We start from the raw sequence: 21,364 nt of genomic DNA, 5'->3' as shown, positions 1-21,364 counted from the left end.
GATTGCAAGGCCAAATGCTGCAGCTGCTGAGGGATACTGATTGTTTACGATAGACTGTCTTTGTTATGTCTCAAGCCAAGGCCACTGTGCAGTATTAGGGGGAGCCAAAAAGCGAGACAGGGAAGACGCACACTGCAGCGGGACCGTGGGGTGCGATTACTTTCCATCTATGTGATCTCTGCTCTGTTTCCCAATAAAAGTGCTGGAACTATATCAACTCCGTCTCTTCATTTAGTAAAGATGGGACCCCAGTTATTATTGTTTAGAATTCCCATAACACCTAAAGGCCCCAGTAGTCGGTTCATGACAGTGATTTGGGTCGTATTCTCTGGGCGAGCGAGTAGGTGTGACATGCTGCTATTTTGTTGAGTTTCCGCCTTTACCAAGAGAACACGTGCTAACTTAATCACTTACAACTTTCTTACCTCAGAACACATCAGGCCTCTAAACAAAAGGCCTGTGCAGTCGGACAGGCACGTGCACGACACTGGTGTCATTTCAGCTTGTCACCATAGGGGGCACACTTCTGCAAGACCCCAGTTCAAAGGATATTTTCAGCTTGATGTTTGCATTAAAAGATAAGTGTGTAAATATCTTTAATGTCCTGCATACACATTTCAAAGTGCAGCAAAGGTAGGCCGCTTAAGCTGCTCCACTACTGCCCTCTAGTGGCAGAAGCATCACACGACAATTAGGTGCTTTGAAAAATGAATATTTACCAAGATAAATGTGAACTATTCAAATTTGCATGGTATTAAGAAATTCTGATTTATAAAAATAAATGCCCATCCGTGCTTTGAAAGTTTAACTGTGTAATCTTAACATAGAATAAGCATAATTTGGTGATTACTGTTCTATTGAAAGTTGAGCTGCTGCTGTTCATTTGGCACCAGAGCTGAACAGTTCTTGGTAAATTGCTCAAATAGGGAAAGAACATGGTAGGGTTTATACAGTCTGGAAAAGCATGGAACTTGACTTTGGTATTTTCCACATGTGGAAAAGCACAGAAAATGAAGAGTAAGGAAAATATTTTATTCTCTGTCCCAAACGTGCCTTTTTTACCCTCCTTTTTTGTCTTACTTCTTCACATCCTTCCTTGTGTCTTCCCATCCTTCCTTTGTTTTCTACCTCCATATCTTCCTTAAGTCCCACCCCTCCTGCTTTCCTTTCCTTGTGTCCTTTCCTCCCGTCCTTCTTAATGTTCTTACGTATCGTTGTTGTCCCACCCTTTCCCTGTCCTGCTCCCTTTCCTGCCTTGCAGTTTTCTCTTTTGCTAGTTTTCATTTATGTGCTATAAATGTGTGGTATAATCTAGTATATTATATTTTAAAACCACTCTAAAGGGTTGGGAATGCTGGGAGGAGAAATCTGAAAAACGTAACATGAACAATGTTTAGGAACCTGCTGTTATTGCTAACAGATTGCTCTGCCACTACAACGTACTCCCTTTAGTCCCAGTTCAATTTTTTTGTTTTTGTTCTTCCTCGACTAATATCAACGCGTAATAGCAGTAATGTTTGTTACAGACAAAAGGAGGCCCTCTGCATGTTACTTCCTAATACTTTAATCAAATAATAAATAATCAAATAAGAAAAGCATAACTCTGGACACAGATGTCGACTAAAAGAAAAAAATATAACCCAGTCAAATTGTCTTTGGAGAAGTATGTCAGGTGGATCTGCTGGTGAACATCAGAGTAAAACAGAAGCCTTGTAGAAAACAAACAGACAAAAATGTTTTATTAATCTGATTTCAGAGGTCACAACGTTTTACTGGCACATTATCGTTCAGCATCAATGGAGAGATGATCGTTGTGATTTATTGTCTTGTTTTATTTATTAAAAATAAACTTTATAATAGCAAAGATGAATTAATAAGAAATCATAATACTGTTAAATGTAATTGTTAGCATACATGGGATATTTAAGAAGAAAATAAAACCCTTGTTGATGTCCAGCAATAAGCAACTGAACTGACCATCACCACAACCTGGATTATTTTGTAAGTAAAGCTACACAAAATTATTATTTTGCACTATGAAGCAAAAACTTAAAAATAAATTAAAATAAAAGACCCTAATGAAACAAATGAATCGATAAAAATCCCCAATCTAAGCCTGAACGTGACTTTCTGAGGCCAGCTGATAACTCAAGTACCTTTGCATGCTTTTAGCAGAGACTGAGGCATCAGTAGCTCCCACATCGAGGATGACCTACATAGATGAACGCTTCATCGTTCATGACCTGTCAGTCATTATTTACAAGTGCAAAGAGTCTCAACCTGAAAACCCTAAAACTAGACAGCACAACCAAATCATCAATCCCTCTGACCGAGAGCAGCACAATCATTTAAGGGCAGACCTTCCTAATTTACTAAAATGAAAAAACAAAACCTAATACTTTAGTTTATTTATGAGTATTTTATGTTGAAATGAAACAAAAAAGCAATAGCACTCCTCACTTATCCATTACACAATATGTGTAAATAAAAAAAACAAGGCACTATGGGGAACCAGCTGCTGCTCCCAGTGTGAAAATATAGTCAAAGGTAGAGTGGACGATCTTTCCACAAAAGTAGGTAAGAAACACCAAAGTCCTTTTTTTTAATAACTACAGATGCTCAACACTGTCCTGACTGCTCTTCCACTCCCCAGGGGGATCATGTGGAAAAAAAAATCTCCCACATACAGTTTCTTTCTTCTGAGGCCTTCCTCTTCTTCTCCTAAACTTGTAAGACAGTTTGCTTCTTGTGACTTTCAGCCACGCACACTGGCGTTGTACATTGGAGCACGTCCCAACGATCGGCGTGTGGGACAACCAATAGATAAGGTGATACTCCCGGAACTGAAAGCTGAAAAAGATCGTCCACTATACCTTTAATGCACACTCATGTTCGCACTGAGATCAACACCAACCCTGATTTAAAAAAAGCAGAGCTTTCTACTGTGCAAACATTCTTCTGGATTTGATGGTTTGCAGGAAGCTCCTCTGGAGTCTCTCATCATGTGTTCCCATCACTTCCTGCAGTCCAGCTTTAGTTTTTGAAGGCGCCACAGCGACTGGCTCGGCAAATGAAGTCTTTAAGCAGATTGCCGTCGATCTGCCAGAAAGCAGCCGTCTGGGTCACCTCAGTCAGGTGGTTCACACAGAACTTGAAGCAGAACTCCTCCAGGTCCTAAAGAGACGAGAGGAAAATAACAGAAGATCTCATTTTGGTCAAACAACATGAAAACATGTCTATCCTTAGCAAAAAGGTAGCATACCTGATTAATACGTTAATTTTTATTAAGTAAACTTAAGCATAAGCTTAAGTCTTAATATTAATGTACTGAGACTTCTGTTTATACTTTCCAGTATAAGTCAAGTATACTTCACTGTACTATTGTTAAGTATATGAAAAATAGTGTATAAAAAGTAAGCTTCAAGTACACTGCCTCATTTTAAATACACTTGAATAAATCACTTTTTGCTAAGGGTAGATAACTCTGTCAGCTACTCAAAACAAATGTTTTTTACACCACAGGACAGAAAATGTATCAATGTAAAAACACAGCTGATGGGTTGATCCTAGAATATACAGGAAGTGGCTACAAAGCCTGGATCTGTCAACAAATGTCTGCCCAAAGGAGGACAAACAGGCTGCCTGCCTTTGAATTCGCCGGCCCTCTGATGGTGCTTTACTTTTCTGGTTTCAAGACTTAGTATCTGAATCAACGGTGCCTTTCGTTTCTACAAAAGTTACAATATTTCATTGTTAAAACAGTTTTAAACGCCATTGTCTTCCACTTTTTTTTCCAACTTTAAAAGTAAAAAAAATCAGAGAGCAAAATGTGCATAGGTAACATTTACGATGGTCTTCAAGTTTACGGTGAAGCTGTAATTTGAACATATGACGCATTAAAGCGCATTTATTGGCTCGCCTGATAAATGTTGTGTGAAAGGGTTTAAAAGAAGCAGTGTCACACTGCAAATGAAAAACTCAAACCTTGTTTGAGATATAATTTAACTGTATTTCATAAAATGATCAGCGGGTCTATGAAAAATGAGTAACCCATCATTTATATTGCCGTGGCAGGACAGAGAGTCTTATTTCTCCAAGTCACTCCCCAAACTGGGAAAGACAAGAGAACATGCGATTCAAGTAAAGCAGATGTGTCATTATCTCAGAAATCTGGGGGTAAAAAAGCTGTAAGAATAATAACTACTTGCCTAAAATGGCTTATGTTTAAATGGAGTGACCTCTTGGAGACATCGAGTCTGGGGAGGACATTAGAGAACGGCCTTATCTGTCCTATCATCGCAGTTACTAGCCTCTACTGAGAGTTTAACAGAAACCAGGTGCCCTGATCAGAGGAGACAATGAAAGGGTGAAGAGAAATTAAATAGAAAGGTATCTCATCCCTGTTGTGAAGCATGGTGGAGAATGTGTAACAGAAACAGACCCGCAGCACCACAAAGCCTCATTAGAACGCACCCCTGCGTTAACTACTTAAAACATCAGGAGGAATCAGATAAGAAATCCAGTGGCCTCTACCAGAAAACCAAAATATATAGCACTAATGCACAACACAGGTCATCTCAAGGCCCTTTATAAAGGCAAATTCAATCAAATCATACAGATAGTCTGCAAGGAAGATGTGTAAGGAAAGAAGAAAGGTAGGAAAAGATGGAATACAGGAAAGGAAGGAAAAAAGGAGACAGGAAGGATGGGGGATAAGGGAGAAAGGTATGAAGGAAGGCAGGATGGAGAGATCAAAAGGAGGAATGGCACCAGGATGGAAGACAACAGGAAGCAAAGACAGAATGGGGAAGGGCTGAGGGTACAACGAAAAAAGGAAAGGCGAGGGAGGAAGGAAGGACCCAAAGAAGGAAAGATAAAAAGGCAGTAGGTCTGAGCGACTGACTGAAGGATGGAGGATAAAGTATGGAAGAAGGGAAAAGAAAGTAGATGTTTTTGTGAAACTCAGAGGCCAAACTGTCTTGACTTGAACTCCAATGCCTGGATTGAATTTAAGATTATTTTATTCAACATGTGCATTTCTAGACTTGCTAAACATTACAGTACAAAGCAGCTAAGTGGCTGATGGTGCCGACTAACCTCGGCGTCGTAGCGCACCGCCGCAGACAGCAGAGAGAAGGCGTTCTCCACCGTGATTCCCCTCTTGATGATGTGCTGACACAGACGCTTGAGTCGGTTCTCGCAGTAAGACGTGGCCAGGTCCAGCAGCCCTGAGGGAGCAGCAGCCACCGACAGGATCAGCACAGAAACACGCCATCAGAAAACCTGCTGCTGCTGTGTGTGTGTGTGTGTGTGTGTGTGTGTGTGTGTGTGTGTGTGTGTGTGTGTGTGTGTGTGTGTGTGTGTGTCTGACCGATCGCATCTTCAGGGGGCAGCTCCACGGTGTCAGTGTAGAGGAACTCGAGGAAGGAGCGATAGACGGGATAGGAGAACTGGTCTATCTCGATCACCTCCTTCATGTCTTCGTTCCAGTGGGACTGGAACATGGATCGGAAGTGTTCGCACCTGGACGGCAGACGTTAGACAAGGGCATGCACAAGGCGTGAAGGATTCAAACAGGGATCAAACATCTTGGGCGGAGAGTCCCTGACCGGATTTTGAGCACCGCTTTGTGGACGTAGATGTATCTGCCGTCAACGCAGAACTTCAGGTCGGCCGTCTCCGGGTTATCAAACTCCTTCTTGAGAGACTGAGCCACAGTCAGGAAGTCATCGTGCTCTAAAAGGAGAAAAGCGCCACGTTTACTTGAAGCCAGAAGTTTACATGCACTATATAAAAAGACACATTTTATTTTTCCCTCCGTGTGAAATTAAACCGGACTCAACGCACAAGGAAGGGGAAGGCTGTTTTAAGGCTTAGGTGCCCCAAAATGAGAAAGCTCGCTCACCAACAGTGTTTTTAATGCAGGGTGTTTAAATACAGCCCAGGAATCAGCAAATCTGTGCACTGTGGCTTGTTATTGTAGCCTATAGCTTTCATTCCAATGCCATTTGTTATTTTTCTACATAGGCTGGGTCAAATTTTCCTTCTGGCAAAGAAATGGATCTATAGTCAGAAATGCTTTGATGGGAATTTTAATGTACTGTAACAGTTGGCTCCTATATGCTCTCCCGTAGTCTTCCTCCATCCATGCTGGTAAAGAACAACTCAGACTAAGGCCTGCAAACACTGTAGTGTCGGCTGCTCGAACGACCATTTTCTGAAGTGCACCGGCCCCTCCTGAAGCAAAAACACACACAACACTGCCCCCATACTTGACAGTTAGAACGGTGTTGTCAGGCTTGTAAGCTTCCGCCTTTTTACTTTTATTTGTTCCCTTTACTGAGCTAGGTTACCTAGCCCAGTATAGGTCGGTTATCACAAACCTTGGTGTCAAAGTGGATGATGATCTTAAATTCGATAGGCAGATAAAGGCAACTGTGAAGAAAAGTTTCTTTCAGTTAAGGCAGTCGGCCAAAATAAGGCCCATTCTCCCCAGAGATCTTTTAGAGACAGTAATCCATGCCTTTATCACTACCCGGCTGGATTACTGTAACGCACTTTATTTGGGGGTTAGTGCCTCCAACATTGCTCAACTCCAGAGAGTGCAAAACACTGCGGCACGTCTTTTATCTGGCACTCGTAAATATGAGCCCCAGGGGTCTGTACTCGGGCCCCTCCTCTTCATCATCTACCTCCTTCCCCTTGGCAATATCTTCCGCAAATTTAACATCCAATTCCATTGCTATGCTGATGACACCCAGCTCTACCTCTCCACACAACCATCGTCCTCTCTTCCCCCCACCTCCCTCACAAATTGCATCTGTGAAATAAAAGCCTGGTTCACCAAAAACTTCCTTCAATTAAACAGCAGTAAAACTGAGGTTCTCCTCATCGGCACCAAATCAACTCTTTCCAAAACTGACAGTTTCCCACTTGTTATTGACAGTTCCTCCATCTCCCCCTCCCCCCAGGTTAAGAGTCTGGGTGTCATCCTCGATAGCACCCTATCTTTTCAATCCCATATCAATAACATTACCCGGTCTGCCTACTTTCACTTAAGAAACATCAACCGCCTCCGTCCCTCCCTTACCCCACACACTGCTGCCATACTTGTGCACAGCCTTGTCACCTCCCGACTGGATTACTGCAACTCTCTCCTCTTCGGCCTTCCTCAGAAATCACTCCATAAACTACAACTGGTCCAGAACTCAGCTGCTCGCATCATAACAAGAACTCCCTCTATCCACCACATCACCCCGGTCCTCCAACAGCTTCACTGGCTCCCCGTGCAGTTCCGCATTCAATATAAAATTCTCATGGTGACATTCAAGGCCCTTCACCACCTAGCCCCCCCTTATCTGTCAGGCCTCCTGCACATTCCCACCCCCTCCCGTGCTCTTAGATCCTCATCTGCTTTACACCTGTCTGTCCCTTCCGCCCGTCTCACCACCATGGGGAGCAGAGCATTCAGCCGCTCTGCCCCCCGCCTCTGGAACTCTCTACCACCCCTACTTAGAAACACGGACTCACTTCAAAATTTTAAATCACAACTCAAAACTCATCTGTTTAAGACCGCCTATTCTCTTTAATTATCAATTTCCCTGTCCCAGCCTCGGTATTTATTTATTTTTTATTTATTTTTTAAATGTTTTTTGTTTTGATTCTGTTCCTGACATTCTGTTTTTTACCCTTCTGTACGGCGACCTTGAGTGTCTAGAAAGGCGCCTTTTAAATAAAATGTATTATTATTATTATTATTATTATTATGAGCACATTAACCCCATTTTTGCCTCATTACACTGGCTCCCTGTACATTTTAGGATTCATTTTAAAGTTCTTTTATTTGTTTTTAGGTCTCTCCATGGTCTTGCTTCACCTTATCTTTCTGAGTTGCTGCACCTTCATGCACCCTCCCGTTCACTCAGGTCAGCCGATCAGCTGCTTCTTGAGGTGCGAAAAACTAAACGGAAGCTTAGGGGGGATCTTGCTTTCTCTGTGGCAGCTCCAAAAATGTGGAATGACCTTCCATTGCAAATTAAATTGCCTACTTCTATGTCTGATTTTAAATCGCTCCTGAAAACTCATCTCTTTGCCTTGGCCTTCTAAACTGTGTGAGATGTTGATTTTAATCTGTGATACATTATTTTAAATTACTTAGATTTTATACTTAGATTTTATAGTTCTGATTTTAATTTTGTCTTTTATGCTTGTATAATTTTTTGAGTCTGTGTAATGGTGGTATGTTGTTTCACTGTACAGCACTTTGGTCCTTAGAGAAATGTTAAGGTGCTTTATAAATAAAGTTGGAAAGTTGGATTGTAAAGACATCATCAGACAACGGCACATGTCTGCAAAAATGAAGGACTTTATCCCCGGCCATCCCTGACCTTCCAGGCCACGCTGGTTCAAGACTTGGGATTATGACTCTCCTACAGGGTCCAGGGAGCATCTTCACAAGGTCTTGTCAATATTTTGACATCTAGCAAACATGAATTTTTTTTCCTAATCTTTAACTGAACTAAAATGGAAAATGTTTATTCTGTCACACAGTGAGGAGAAAACAGCTATGTCTTTTTTTACATACATTGAATAAACTCTTACAAATATTTCTAAAACTCATCTTTTTCTTTTTCTTTAATGCCTCCGTGGTGCAGAGTCGATAAATCTTCTCAGTTTTACGGCTTCGGCTTCTTGTGAAGGCTGCGCGTGAAAACAAAACATAACAAGAACCGCTCGCGGCTGAGATGAAAAATGGCGTTTCTGTAGCCAGAACGCAGCTCTCAGTTCAGTTTTAATTCCCAAGTGGCGTCATTAACTCACACGGACCGAGACGCCTCGGGGTAAAACTGGAAAAAAAAAAAAAAAAACATCAAAACGGCACGGAGCATCAAAATGCGTCAGAGGGGCACGTCTCAAAAGCATGCAGGTTATCTGTATTAAATCGGATGTAACCGTTGTAAATGGCTCTGTTCACCTGGAAAACAGGGTGGAGAAGCTCGGATCAAAGGAGGAAATACGTACAACACCAAAGACTGGGAGACGAGCTCCAGGGATCAACAGCTTTTTACAGGGGGAAAGAAAAGTTAAATAAATATCTCTCTCAGCACAATAAATCCTGAGCTACTGCCTTTTCATAGAGAAGAAAGAAGCTCTCCATGCATCTGTCCATCTACATTCAAGCCCTCGTCCTGAGGTAAGGTGGAGGTGATGCAACCGGGGATGTCTGTGTTACTTTCCTGCACCTGAGAGCCTCCTGAACACCCCGGACGGACAACTCGCTGCGTTATTTGAACGAAACAACAATATGAAATCTGGGTTTTCGTACCTAAACACTTGGCCCCAGGCTTCTTGTCTTACCCATGGAGAGAGGCCGCCACATTACGGAGGGCGTGGCGAAGCATGCGAAGACGTCGTCCGTGCAAGAGAAGTGGGTGAGGTGAGGCAGCACGATGGACTGGCCCCGGCACTGGCCCCACATGTACACCTGACCGCTCTGGGTCTTAGCGGCCGACGTGTGAGTGGAGTGACAGGCGGCCACCTCCACGATTCTGTGAGGAAACGGAGCCGTCAGACGGAGCGGAAGCTGCAGGGGACATAGTCTGAGCGTGCGGAGAGACTCCGTCACCTCTCCTTCTCCATCAGGATCTGAACGGGGCTCAGCAGGTTGCTCTTGTTTCCTGTGCCCAGCTGACCATAAGTGTTTGCACCCCAAGCGTAAAGTAGCCCCTCGTCTGTTAGCGCCAGCGAGTGGGCGTAGCCGGAGACAATCTGGGGAGAAGAAGGACAACATTTGTTAATCCTAGTAGAGTTTATGGGTTTGGATGGATCAACATGATGCTGCTTGACTCTGTTCTTGACAATTACAATAAAGGTCATTTCAAATGAAGCAATGGTAAAAGTATCAGCGGTAGCAGAAACATTCACAGTATTAGTAGTAGTCACAGGAATAGTAATTGGAGTAATGCATTAGAAGTCATACTAAGTAGTAAAAGTAATCATAATAGTGCGGATGACAGTATTAATAGTAAATATTTTAATAGTGATCATCATATTAATAGTAGTCATACATGTTGTATTATTAGTAATAATTATAAGGTAGTTATAGCATTATCAGTAATATTAACAGCAGTATCGGTGATAGTAGTAATAGTGGTAAGTAAGAATAATTGCAACAATTATATAAGTTATAATAGTAGTGTCAGTAATAGTACTAAAGGTAATAGCATTAGGAATAAGAATAGGAAGCATGGAAATAGTAGTGATAGGAACTATAGTAGTACTAATAGAATAAGCATGAATAATAGAATAGTTAAAGTAATGGTAGTAGTAGTACAATGTCAGTAATAGTATCAGTGACAGGTATCATAGTAATGTCAAGCGAGTACTAATAGCACTACTAAAGTACTAATAGTACTAATTAAAGGAATAGTAAAAGTAATAGTAGTAGTGATAGCAGTAACAGTAACGGACCAGAACCAGTCTAAACTAAATTATATCCCAATGAATCATGGGAAACGTCACAGATCATCCAGTTAGTACAAGGAAGCAGGAGGACTGCGTCTTCAGATCTTTATTCAGGTCACGACTGGATCTCTGATGGAGGGAAGGATCTCCTTCACAAGATGAAATTCTTGGGCTGTTTCTTGGCCAAGTGAGCTCATACTCTCTGGTCTGAGGAGGAGATCCAGACAGATTCTATACATAAAGCTCTGAATCCTGCAGACTACTGTGTGTTTTTTTTTTTACCTACTCTGTCCATGAGCAGGCCAAATTACTCATAGACACTTCTGATTGGCCAACAGGTATGCTAGCTCTCCCACTACCCATCACTGTGAAAGCTTAGAAGCCTTCATCCACATCTGGTTCCCTTTCTGCTTCTTTTAGGGAAGAAGTCCATGAGTGCTGACCCGAACGTTCAGCAGCAGGGATGCAGATGAAAGGCTGTCCTTCTTCACTTGATCAACGTTCTTTGGTTCTTATCAGAATGATGCAGTTTATTACATCTTTTTTTCATAATTAGAAAAAAAAAAACACTGATTATTCCCAAGTATTGTAGCTCAGAATGTCAATTATTGCAAAAGACAAACATTACATTTGCTCCTGTATTCCATAATTCCTATTCAGAGCTCCACTTATTTATTTGATAGGAAGATGGATGGAGCTAAATGTAGAAAAATCTTGGAAGAAAACAGGATTAGATATTAGAGGCTGCCCAAATCCTGACACTGGGGCAGAGGAATACATGCAGCCAGAGCTCAATGGAGCGGTTAAGATCAAAGTATATTTATGTGTAAGAACGGCCTAGTCAAAGTCCAGACCTACACACAATTGAGAATTTAAGACTTGAAAAAGAAATGTTTATAGATACCCATAAAATCCTAATAAAATGGATAGAGGCCTGTAGTTGTGATGTGACAAAATGTTAAAAAGGTCAGGGGTAGTACGCACTTTTTCAAGGCACGGCATGTTTGTCTACCAGCATTTATCAACTCAAAGCTTCGTCCATGTGTGGAGTCCCTCACCTGTTGCACACACGCACCTTGCAGACCCACGAGTCGACAGGGAGTCAGCTGGTTCCCGTTGTTTCCAAGTCCAAGCTGCCCATTCCCGTTGTAGCCCCACCCGTACACCTGGAGACAAATAAAGAGTGCGTCAGGGCACGGGCACGGCCAGCACTGGCTCCGCCCACATCCCACACGGTCACCTCTCCGTTGTCCACCAAGGCCAGAGACGAGGTCTGGCCGCAGACGATGCTGACGGCCACCTTGCTCTGCAGGCAGCTGGAAACTCTGCGAGGCGTGGGCTGGTTTGCTGTGGAGCCGGAGCCCACCTGGCCACAGTTGTTGTAGCCCCACGCGTACACCTGGGGGACAAGGTGGTGACGTTGAAAAGGGAACGACACATCAAGTGGAGTTAAAATTGTGACAATAGTCCAACAGAGTGCATCTGCATGCAGCTTCACTGATTCAATACACTGCAAAAACGAAACTAAAATTTTGTCAAATTTTCTTGAACTGAGTGCATCTGTCCTTGATTTGAGCACGTAAAAAAGATGATTTGCCAATGCAATGAGATTTTTGCACTTAAAATAGGAACAAGTCATCTCTAGCATCTTATTACAGGTGCAGTATATCTAATTATCTTATTTTAGGGGTCAAAATACTTATTCCATTGGCAGATAATCTTATTTACCTGCCCAAATCAAGGACAAATGCACTAATTTCAAGAAAATTTGACTTATTTTTAGTTTTGTCTTTGCAATGTACTTTTCTGGACCTGCTGGACGGTGAATCTCAGCATTAAGTGTTTTACATTTTAAAATTGTTTTGTTTTGGGTGTTTTCCCCCAGAATATTCCTGTATTTAGCTCTGTTCCTGTCCCCACACTCTAGACTACATTGTTCCTCAACTCAGCATGATGCCGCCGCCATCACCATGCTTCACTGTCAGCAGGATACTTTCCTTCATATGAAGTGTCAGTTTTCTGCCACATGCGGCATTCTGGGTGTAACTCTGGTCCCACCTTATCAGAGCAACGTCATGTCCATGTTAGAGCGTCTTCCATTTCCATTTCAGCTCAGTGTGAAACTCAAAATACCTGCCCACTGACGGCACCAAAAGGCTTTGGTGAGACCTTTCAGAATAAAGTTTAAAGCCTAAAGCGTATAGTATTTTGCTTTTACCCCAAGGTGCAGCTTTTACTGTAAACCTGATTCCAGCTCAACAGATTCCTTTATGCTGAGCTGATTTTCCAGGTTTTAGCTTAGAGGGGTTTAGTCACAACTGGACTTTGGTTTCTGCTCTGAACAAAGCTGAGTCACCCGTGCCAGCAGAAAGGATTGAAAACAGCTTTCTCTCTGACACTCTGGACCTAATATCATGCAAAACATTTATTATATTCCTGCCAGGAAACTTACTTCTCCTGAGTCAGTCAGAGCCATGGAGTGGTGGGAGCCACATGCCACCTCTGTGACCTTCTTGTTGAGCAGGTTGACAGATACGACCATAGGAGCTACTCCTTGGTTGGTTGTCCCGTTTCCAAGCTGGCTGTAGCCGTTGTGCCCCCATGCAAAGAGCTCTCCGTCTGAAACACACAGGCATTTGTCGATCCGCTATACATTTGTGTTTTTGCAGCAAGAGTGAGGACGGGTCAGACGTTGTGTGACGCTACCGTCTGTAGCCAGCAGGATGTGGGGTCCACTCCCGTAGCTCAGGCTCACCACCTTCCTGCCGCTAAAAAAGTCCAGCTTCTTGGGGACGATGGTGCTCTGGCTGTCCCCAGTTCCCAGGCAGCTACTGCAGTTCAGGCCAAAAACAAAGACCTGAGCAGGCAGGGACAGAAAACAGAAGACAGTGATGGGAATCAGAGAAAAGGAGGGCTAAACTGAAACAACACTCCTTAGGGTACCTGCACATTTTCTTGTAAAAGTCCCATAAATCCCAAATACAGTCTCTGTAAAATAGATCTATAAAACCTAATTCTATTTAGAAACATTCAGAAACTCAAGAGAGCCACGGGTCCAGCTCAAACCCCTTATCTAAGAGGCCATAGCTATGGTGAAATGTTGCTTTTTTGTTTTCTTTGGATTGATCTGACTGAAAAAAACAAACAATGAATGAGTTCGACCAAAACGTAAGTATTGATGTGGATAAAAGAAGTTTCTAATAAATCAATCAATATATAAATTGCTTTATTTTTTAGAAATTCATATTTTGTGTTTTAGGTAATAGAACAAGGAATCCAGTCTGTAAACAACTTTTCCTTACTCAGCTGTATTTTTCCCCCTCTTTTTTTCAGTCTTTCAAAGTCTGCATAGGAACCCTGAACACCGCTAAGCTGAGAAGGTTGCAGGTCATTTCTGGGCTATCACCTCCAGCAGGAGGCGCTAAAGGGGATTTATACCTAAGAGCAGCTTCAGCACAAGGTCCAAAGTATGAAGGCAAGAATGCATCAGGCTGTGCAGATTTTGAGCAAAGCCAATCTAGCGTAGTATTAAAGGCTACATTTAGGCTATCAGGTTCAGTGTCAACATGAATGTTAAAATCCCCCACCATGATGACTTTGTCAGTGTTTAACACTAAATTAGAAAATAAGCCTGAGTACGGATCTAAAAACTTAGAATAAGGGCCAGGTGGATGTGCAACACAACCAAAAGAAGAGGTTTTATTGCTTTGCAGTTTGGATGTGGGAAACTATGGGTTAAATGGTCAAAAGATTTGTAGTTATTAATTGGCCTGGGACTAATTAATAAATCAGGCTGAAAGATGGTTGCTACTCCTCGTCCTGTAGTTCTGGGAATGTGAACACTTGAATAATTAGAAGGAGTTGACTCATTTTTACTAACATAATCCTCTTGCAGTCATGTTTCTGTGCGACAAAATTAATCAGATTACTAGAAATCAATTAATTAACTAACAGTCTTTGGACGGAGAGACTTTATATTTAATAGACCATATTTAATTTTTTATTTAATTTATTTGTTCAGTTGTAGTCATATTAATTTATATAAGACTTTATGATTTGCTCCTTTTAGATCCATTTTTAATAAATTTAATTGTAGGGCTGGATGATATAGAAAAAAGCATATCGATAAATTAAATCATATTGATCGATATTGATAATTATCAACACATTCAAAACATGTATTTGAAGTGGAGCCCTGGCCCTTTTACCCTGTAGCTTAGCGACCTATTTTAGATACAGAACCCACAAACACTGAATTCAAACTCAACCCGTTATTCAACCAACTTTGTACCAGGAAGGAAAACTGTTATTCTATTGCATTGTTTCAAATTGACCTTTTATTTCTATCATCGATATACATCTATCGATATATATATATATTATTATTGTTCAGCTCTATTTAACTGATTGATTAGAATCTCCTCACATTTTTTTAAAACTTGGTACCAAATCAACTCTAAATCAAAAACAAAGCTCCCACATGAATTTCAGGGGATTTTCTGAACATTTGGAACCATTTTTTTCCCAGAGAAATTCTACAACATACAGTAAATTTAACATGGGTTTTCTCTAATCCACCCAGGACCAAAAGAATACATACACTTCCACTAATAATAATACTACTACTAATAATAATAATAATAATAATAATTAGAAAAATCCCCAGTTTAATATGAAACTAATCCCCAGGATGTGTGTAAACTTATAACTGGAGCTGTGAGTTAAAAAAGAAAAAAGCTATAAATCAACACCTATTTTTAAAATAAGTGAAGTTTTGGTCAACAAAACATTCAGGAAATGACTATGAAAATGCTAGTAAAAGTGATTCAGCAAACACATTAGCCGAAAAGCTTTATAAAAAGTTTTCTGCTACATAACTTTCTAAAACACTGAAGAACGTGCATCATCCCTGTAACCCCAACCCAAAACAAAAAAAAAACACGTTGCCTCTGACATCTCACCTCATCGTCGTTGGTGATGTAGATGGCCTCATTAGCAGATGAGCCGAAAACGCAGGCCGTCCTTATCGATGAGAGCTCCTCTGGCCCCATGAGGCTGAAAATTGGCCATTTGGTTACATCCACCATGACGTGCCCGCATAGGTCAACCTGCCACAGCGTTGCTTCCCCTGTTTTGTGTGGATAAGGGTGCTTACAGTTAAACATCCGGGATATTTTCCCCCTTATCGACACCTTTAGACAGTCACCAAAATATCCAGGAATCTGACAGGTGCAGCCTGGTCTGATATGTGGATCCGCTTTCAGTCATAATATAGCTCAAAAAACTTCCCACCCACAAGCACCAATGCTGAATACGAATAAGATCTGAACACACACACACAGTAGAGATTAGAGATAGGCCGTGTCACAAGGTTTCATAATAACTCAGATAAGGGCTTATATGCACTGCAAAGCTTTAAGGGAGGGAAAATCTTTTCTGATTTAACTTTTAAGCTTTAAGAACAATGTTTCATCTCAAAACATGTTGAGCTGACAAGATACAAGCATAAACGAGTCGGGATTTGATATAGAAGCAGAGCTCTTTGCACATGCAAAGGTCACCACAGTAAAATAAGCAATATTTAGTGGAATAATTCAGAGCATAAATGCATAAAATTCATTATCGTCTGATTTTGAGGGTTCAGTGAACCCATAAAAATCATTAAATAGATTATAGAAAATACTAATAGATAAAATGTGCAATAGGCTAATTTGCACAAACAAATGTTTCATTCACACGATGTGTTTAAACCTGTTAGCTGGTAATGATGCTATGATTGTGTGTCAGTGAAACAAAACAAATGCATGCAAACATTTTTTTATTTCACTACATTGTTCAGATCAAGAATGCTGCATTTTTTTTCCTCGTAATGCTTTCAATATATTTCCATTTGACTTTAAAATTAAAAGAGTAATTTGTTACAGTGATGGACAAACGACTGATCAAAAAACACAAATAGATAAATAAAAATACCCATTAAGTTGATTTAAAAAAAAAAAAGGTACAGCATGGTCCAGGCAGAGAATTGATGAGTTCATTTTTGATGCATGAAACAGAAAAAGCAAAGAAACGACAGAACAGAACATGTTTTTTTACCAGCAGATTAAGTTTCAACTATTAACCGACAGATTGGTGCATCTCTTGAGCAGAATAAAGCCGGTCAAGCCAACCACTGACAGCCGAGTGTGGCTCAAATTAAAGAAACTGTCTTTGAGTGTCGAAGACGAGTTTGCATGGAAAGAGAAGTAAAAGAATATGTTTGTTGATTTGTGCTTCCAACATGCCCAACATGGGGTCTGTCTGCATCTGTCTGCTTCTAATGTTGTTTAAACAGGTCTAAAAAGAGGAAATAAATCATATTCCTGCATCTGTCTTCTCAGCTTCTCAGTTCATTGTGCAGCTGTGCATTCATGATGTTCGGGACCGTTTAATGGCCAACACAAGCATTTAATCGGAGAAGAGCCTTTGTTATAAAAAATTGAAAAATGACAAAATCAGTGTTGGTTGCTCCTCAAAACAATGTCAACCAGCTTTAAATTTCCCACCGAGTTCAAATTTACTGACATTACCTTTAAAGATAAAAAGATAAAATACAGATGTGTGTTTCTGTATCTAATAAATGTAGATTGAGGACGTAAAAAGAGTTGGGTAGTAGTTGTATGGGGGCTTCACAGTTTTTTGTAAACGGTAATAGAGAAACGCCTGTGCGTACCCTGGGGTCAATTAAATCACAAGAGGTACAAAAAACAAGCTGATATGGTAGCAATGATACAGATTGTGGCACATAATGGACTTCTGAGGTGGTTTGACGGATTCTGAAGCAGTTTAAGTTGCGTGTAAGACATTAATGCTTAAGATCTCTGATAATATAGCTGTAATAAAGGGATAGAGCTGCCTGGTTTAAATGTGCTCTCCTCTGGTGGATTGTGAGGGAGTTGCAATAAAAAAAAAACCGGCAGAGCAGCAGGTATGCATGCAAAACCCCAAAAACAAATGCAATCTGGAGATACCAGCTGGCCCTGGCTGCTCCTTACCATGCGTGTTACTATTTAACTATTTTTTTCCTGAAATCCACACAGTGCACCAAAATATACCTCAGCAACAACAATACAAATGTAAGAGCTCCACAGATCTCTGAATTATGTGCTTCATAGTTCATACCTTATGTGACGTCACGTGTGCAACAGCTTGTTTTGGGAAGAGTAGATTTTATCTTGAACAGAAGATGATTGACAACAAGATCATCCAACAAACAGAAAAGCCGACCTATTGGCAAACTAGATCCGAGCAGGATGTTGAAAACCCATCCATGGGTTGTCTGCAGACTTCACAGAAAAGTCTGGCTTGTTGTAGCTTTTAAATTTCCCACTTTCTCCTCCTGTCACAGCTCGGTTTAAAACGTTTGTTTGTGAAACATTTTATAATCCTCGGCGGATTAGGGACCTCTGTGAAATGTGGACTAAATACACGAGTTGGAAGTACAGACGTCAATGTTGTGTTGTGCAAATGGTTAAATAAGAAAGGTACTCTGTTGTGATTGTGATCAGCAAACTAAACAGAGGCAGGAGCTGCAGGCTGAAAGCAGATAGCTGCCTGTTAATGTTTGCCATTGTTACAAACACGTTATTCAGCAAAAGCGCCGGAGGAGGAGGGGGCGGGGGGGGGGGGGGAGCTGCTGCTAGACTCATCCAGGGAAAATCCGATTTATTCTAGGTTGCATTTAAAAACAAAACACCGCATCTCAAGTAAAAACAAAACTGGCTTTAAACAAATATATAATTTTTATTTAGCTTACCTGAGTGATGGGTCGGTTTCAGAGGACGGTCCTCCATCTGACGGCTTCACCGTGGCATGTCGGGGGGTCGACCCCTGTGCTGGTTTTACTTTCGCTGCTGGAAACAAAAAACAACTGCTCCGACTGGCGTCTGTTTGGGGAAGTGGCTGGAGGAGGGCAAAGTCACGTGACCGCGAGACCAAAACAATCGAGTGACAGCGCGACTTCCGGTTTGCTTAAAAGTACCCGGATAACTCGCTAATTTGTCTAGAAAGGAGCTCGAAAGTTTATTTGTTAAAGATTTATAAGCGTAATCTAGGCAGCATTGTAATAAATAGAGCTTCTGAATTGCTACAAGTAGCGCTAATCTCAAAATATACACGATTTTTATGTTAAACATCCATTCGTGTACAATTTAAAACGTATCTATATATGTAATAAAAGTAAAATTGCAATAAATGCTCAATCTTTTATATTCACATATGTAACATAAATAAAATTGCAATAAAGACATTAAAACGTTCCTATAAACTTAGCAATAGCTCCTATTTAAATAAACATACATTTAATTATCCAAATAAAATTGTTTGAATCTAAAAGTAGAATAAATATATTTTTAAACGTGGTCTTGTCTAATTTTCTTGTAGGTAATCATTTATTTCTACCTGTAATACCATACCTTGCACCACTAGCTTTATTTTTTGGAATACTTCAAAGACATGGTTCACAATGTACATAGAAGACATAGAAACAATGTTCAAAACAGTCACCCAGTCAAACGATGATAAAGATAATGTTTCTTTTAAAATAAATATTTATATATACTTAATCTACATAAAATAGCAATACATTGCAAATGTTACTATTCATTAAATATGTATTTGTGATAACTATTAAGCTGAAATTAATCTATCACACATTTTCTATCATCTAAATCTTTCAACAATTTATAAAACAATTACAATTAAAAATCACCAATTAGAATCTGAATTATGAATTGTACACCATATTTATTACTTATACACTGTGTCTTAACTAACAATATCTCGTATGTAGCAATAATACTTTGATGGGCAAAGCTGAAGTATAAAATTCATGAGACTTTGCGGCACAGGAATATAAAAGTTAAAGATACTTATAAATACTTTAAAATGTAGTGAACACACATTCTGGGTTGTTTTCACATTGCTTATATATTGTATTCAATAAAGTGTCTTAAAATAAGTATATTTCTAATTTTGCTTAGATTAAAACTACTATTTATTGTGTTATAGATGTTTTGAATTATGACACTTCTGGCACTCAATAGATTAGACAATGCTAAATGCCATAATCCTGGGTAAACAAATTAAAATAAAAGCAGTAATGTTGAGTAACGTTTTCTTTTCTTTTTTTTTTACTGAGGCCTGACTATAGAAGTCTATTCTAGACTTCAGCACCTTCAACTTGTATTCAGACGAGATGATGCAGAAAGAAAGGGAAGTTAAAGAGGGGGCAGAGATGGTCTCTCTCTGCACAGCAGATGAACTGTTGATCGAGAGTTTTTCTCCATGTTGTCACCCAAGAGGGCTCAGCAGCATGACCTGCTGACGACGACTGATGTCATCCGCTGAGTAGTTGCCAGGCTACAAATAATTTCTGTGGTACTCTGCGGCTTTTCAATAGAGTATAAAGGGACCTTTCATCTGTACAATTTATTTGTGGAGTCCTTTACCCCTAATTATGGTGTAACAATGCAATGTTCCCTTTGAGAATGAATACAGGATGAGTCAAACATTCTGCTTCTGGAATGGATCTGCCCACTTCGAAATTTCCCTGCAAATATCTAACACAATGACACAATGTACTCATAACCCTTAATCCTTCATAATTTGTAGTTTCCAATCAAAAGCAATGGGCTTCACGGAGATTGAATGTTACAGACAAAAAAAAAGCAAATTAGTGCATGGCTAACGTAGAAGGAACTTCAACACTTCCTTCACTGTTTTTAGCAAATACAAATAATTTTAAAAAGTGTTGTGTGCATCTGTATTTACCCTCGTTACTCTGATACCCCCAAATAAAATCCAGTGCAAACTGTCTTTAGAAGTCACAGTAACTCTACAGAACACCACAGGGATTCAGCTATGAACAGGTGTAAGCTGGAGTTAGTTTATATAACAATACACAAAGCTTTGGAAATATGAACAGGGAAACAGGTCAGAGTTGATGGAAAGACACAGATGAACTAGATACAGGGTTTTATTGGACGATTGTTTGCAGCTGCATAAGACTCCAGATTGGACCTCACACTCTAGTATCTGGGGTGAGGACTGAAAATTGATGTTTTCCTTTTAATCCAACTTGAAGAATGGATGGAAATTTCAGTCTCCAGCACCGCAAAGCTGACAGACCTGAAAACATGTGGCGGTAACAATCAAAGGATGTTTTCTAAGGTATTGGCTAAGGGGGCCAATTAGAAATGCACACAACTCTTCAGTTTAAAAAAAAAAAAAAAAACACTTCAACCAATATAACCAATATATACTTCTCCCTCCATAGGTTACAAAAATCTAAATTTTCACTATCAAAATTCCAGACTCAGTTTTCAAATAATTTTTGGCCGTTTTGAGCAAAAAAGGCCACATAATCAAACATGTGGGCTGTTTGGTATAAAAAAAAATAAATAGAAATAAATAAATAAATAAATAAAAAAGCTGTTTTATGCTCCTTGTTCTTTAAACAAAAAAATAAAAACATGGTTGTGCTGATGTTGGGTTCTGAACGACATGTTTGGTAAAGAGCATTTATTGAATCAAATCTGGTATGAATTATGCAGCCCTTACACTTTTAATACTTTTTTTGTTGTAAAAGCTCATAAATTGTTTTTTGGAGCTTTGTTCAATGAACCAGACCCAGTTTTAAAACCACACAAAGTTCTGTTGTGATCCAACAAGGATCACTTTTAGAAACCATTTCTCCATCAGGGGATTCATCCCCTTTTTAACCGAAGTAGGGCCTTAAATCTATTTTCTTATTTGTACTTTTTTTTTTTTTAAAGTTAGATTACCGATAACAATTTACACACTTATGAGAAAACCTCTTTTGATCTCTTAGGCCTTCTATTGAAACCAAAACAAGTTTCAA

The 21,364-nt window shown here is 40.1% G+C and overlaps 1 protein-coding gene across 2 annotated transcripts; it reads right to left on the bottom strand.

The window, feature by feature from the left end:
* Positions 1–1,713: 1,713 nt before the first annotated feature.
* LOC105927539 (RCC1 and BTB domain-containing protein 1) lies at positions 1,714–18,536 on the bottom strand. 2 transcript variants are annotated; one of them, XM_012864338.3, is made up of 12 exons: positions 18,260–18,514; positions 15,426–15,592; positions 13,171–13,321; positions 12,917–13,083; positions 11,705–11,863; positions 11,523–11,630; positions 9,626–9,768; positions 9,358–9,548; positions 5,610–5,736; positions 5,372–5,523; positions 5,098–5,228; positions 1,714–3,174 (listed from the first exon to the last, which is right to left on the bottom strand). In XM_012864338.3, exons 1-12 carry the CDS (start codon positions 18,294–18,296, stop codon positions 3,034–3,036), a joined length of 1,674 nt encoding a protein of 557 aa, XP_012719792.2. In that variant the 5' UTR covers positions 18,297–18,514; the 3' UTR covers positions 1,714–3,033. The 2 variants fall into 2 exon arrangements, with proteins under 2 accessions (XP_012719792.2, XP_035995006.1); XM_036139113.1 differs by lacking the exons at positions 1,714–3,174; positions 5,098–5,228; positions 5,372–5,523 and having other exon boundaries at positions 5,630–5,736; positions 9,326–9,548; positions 18,260–18,536.
* Positions 18,537–21,364: the final 2,828 nt, after the last annotated feature.

This window comes from Fundulus heteroclitus, chromosome 7, assembly GCF_011125445.2.
Source record: "Fundulus heteroclitus isolate FHET01 chromosome 7, MU-UCD_Fhet_4.1, whole genome shotgun sequence".
NCBI lineage: Eukaryota > Metazoa > Chordata > Actinopteri > Cyprinodontiformes > Fundulidae > Fundulus > Fundulus heteroclitus.
Note: the sequence above shows the minus strand (reverse complement) of the source record. Positions and strands in the feature narration are given on the sequence as shown.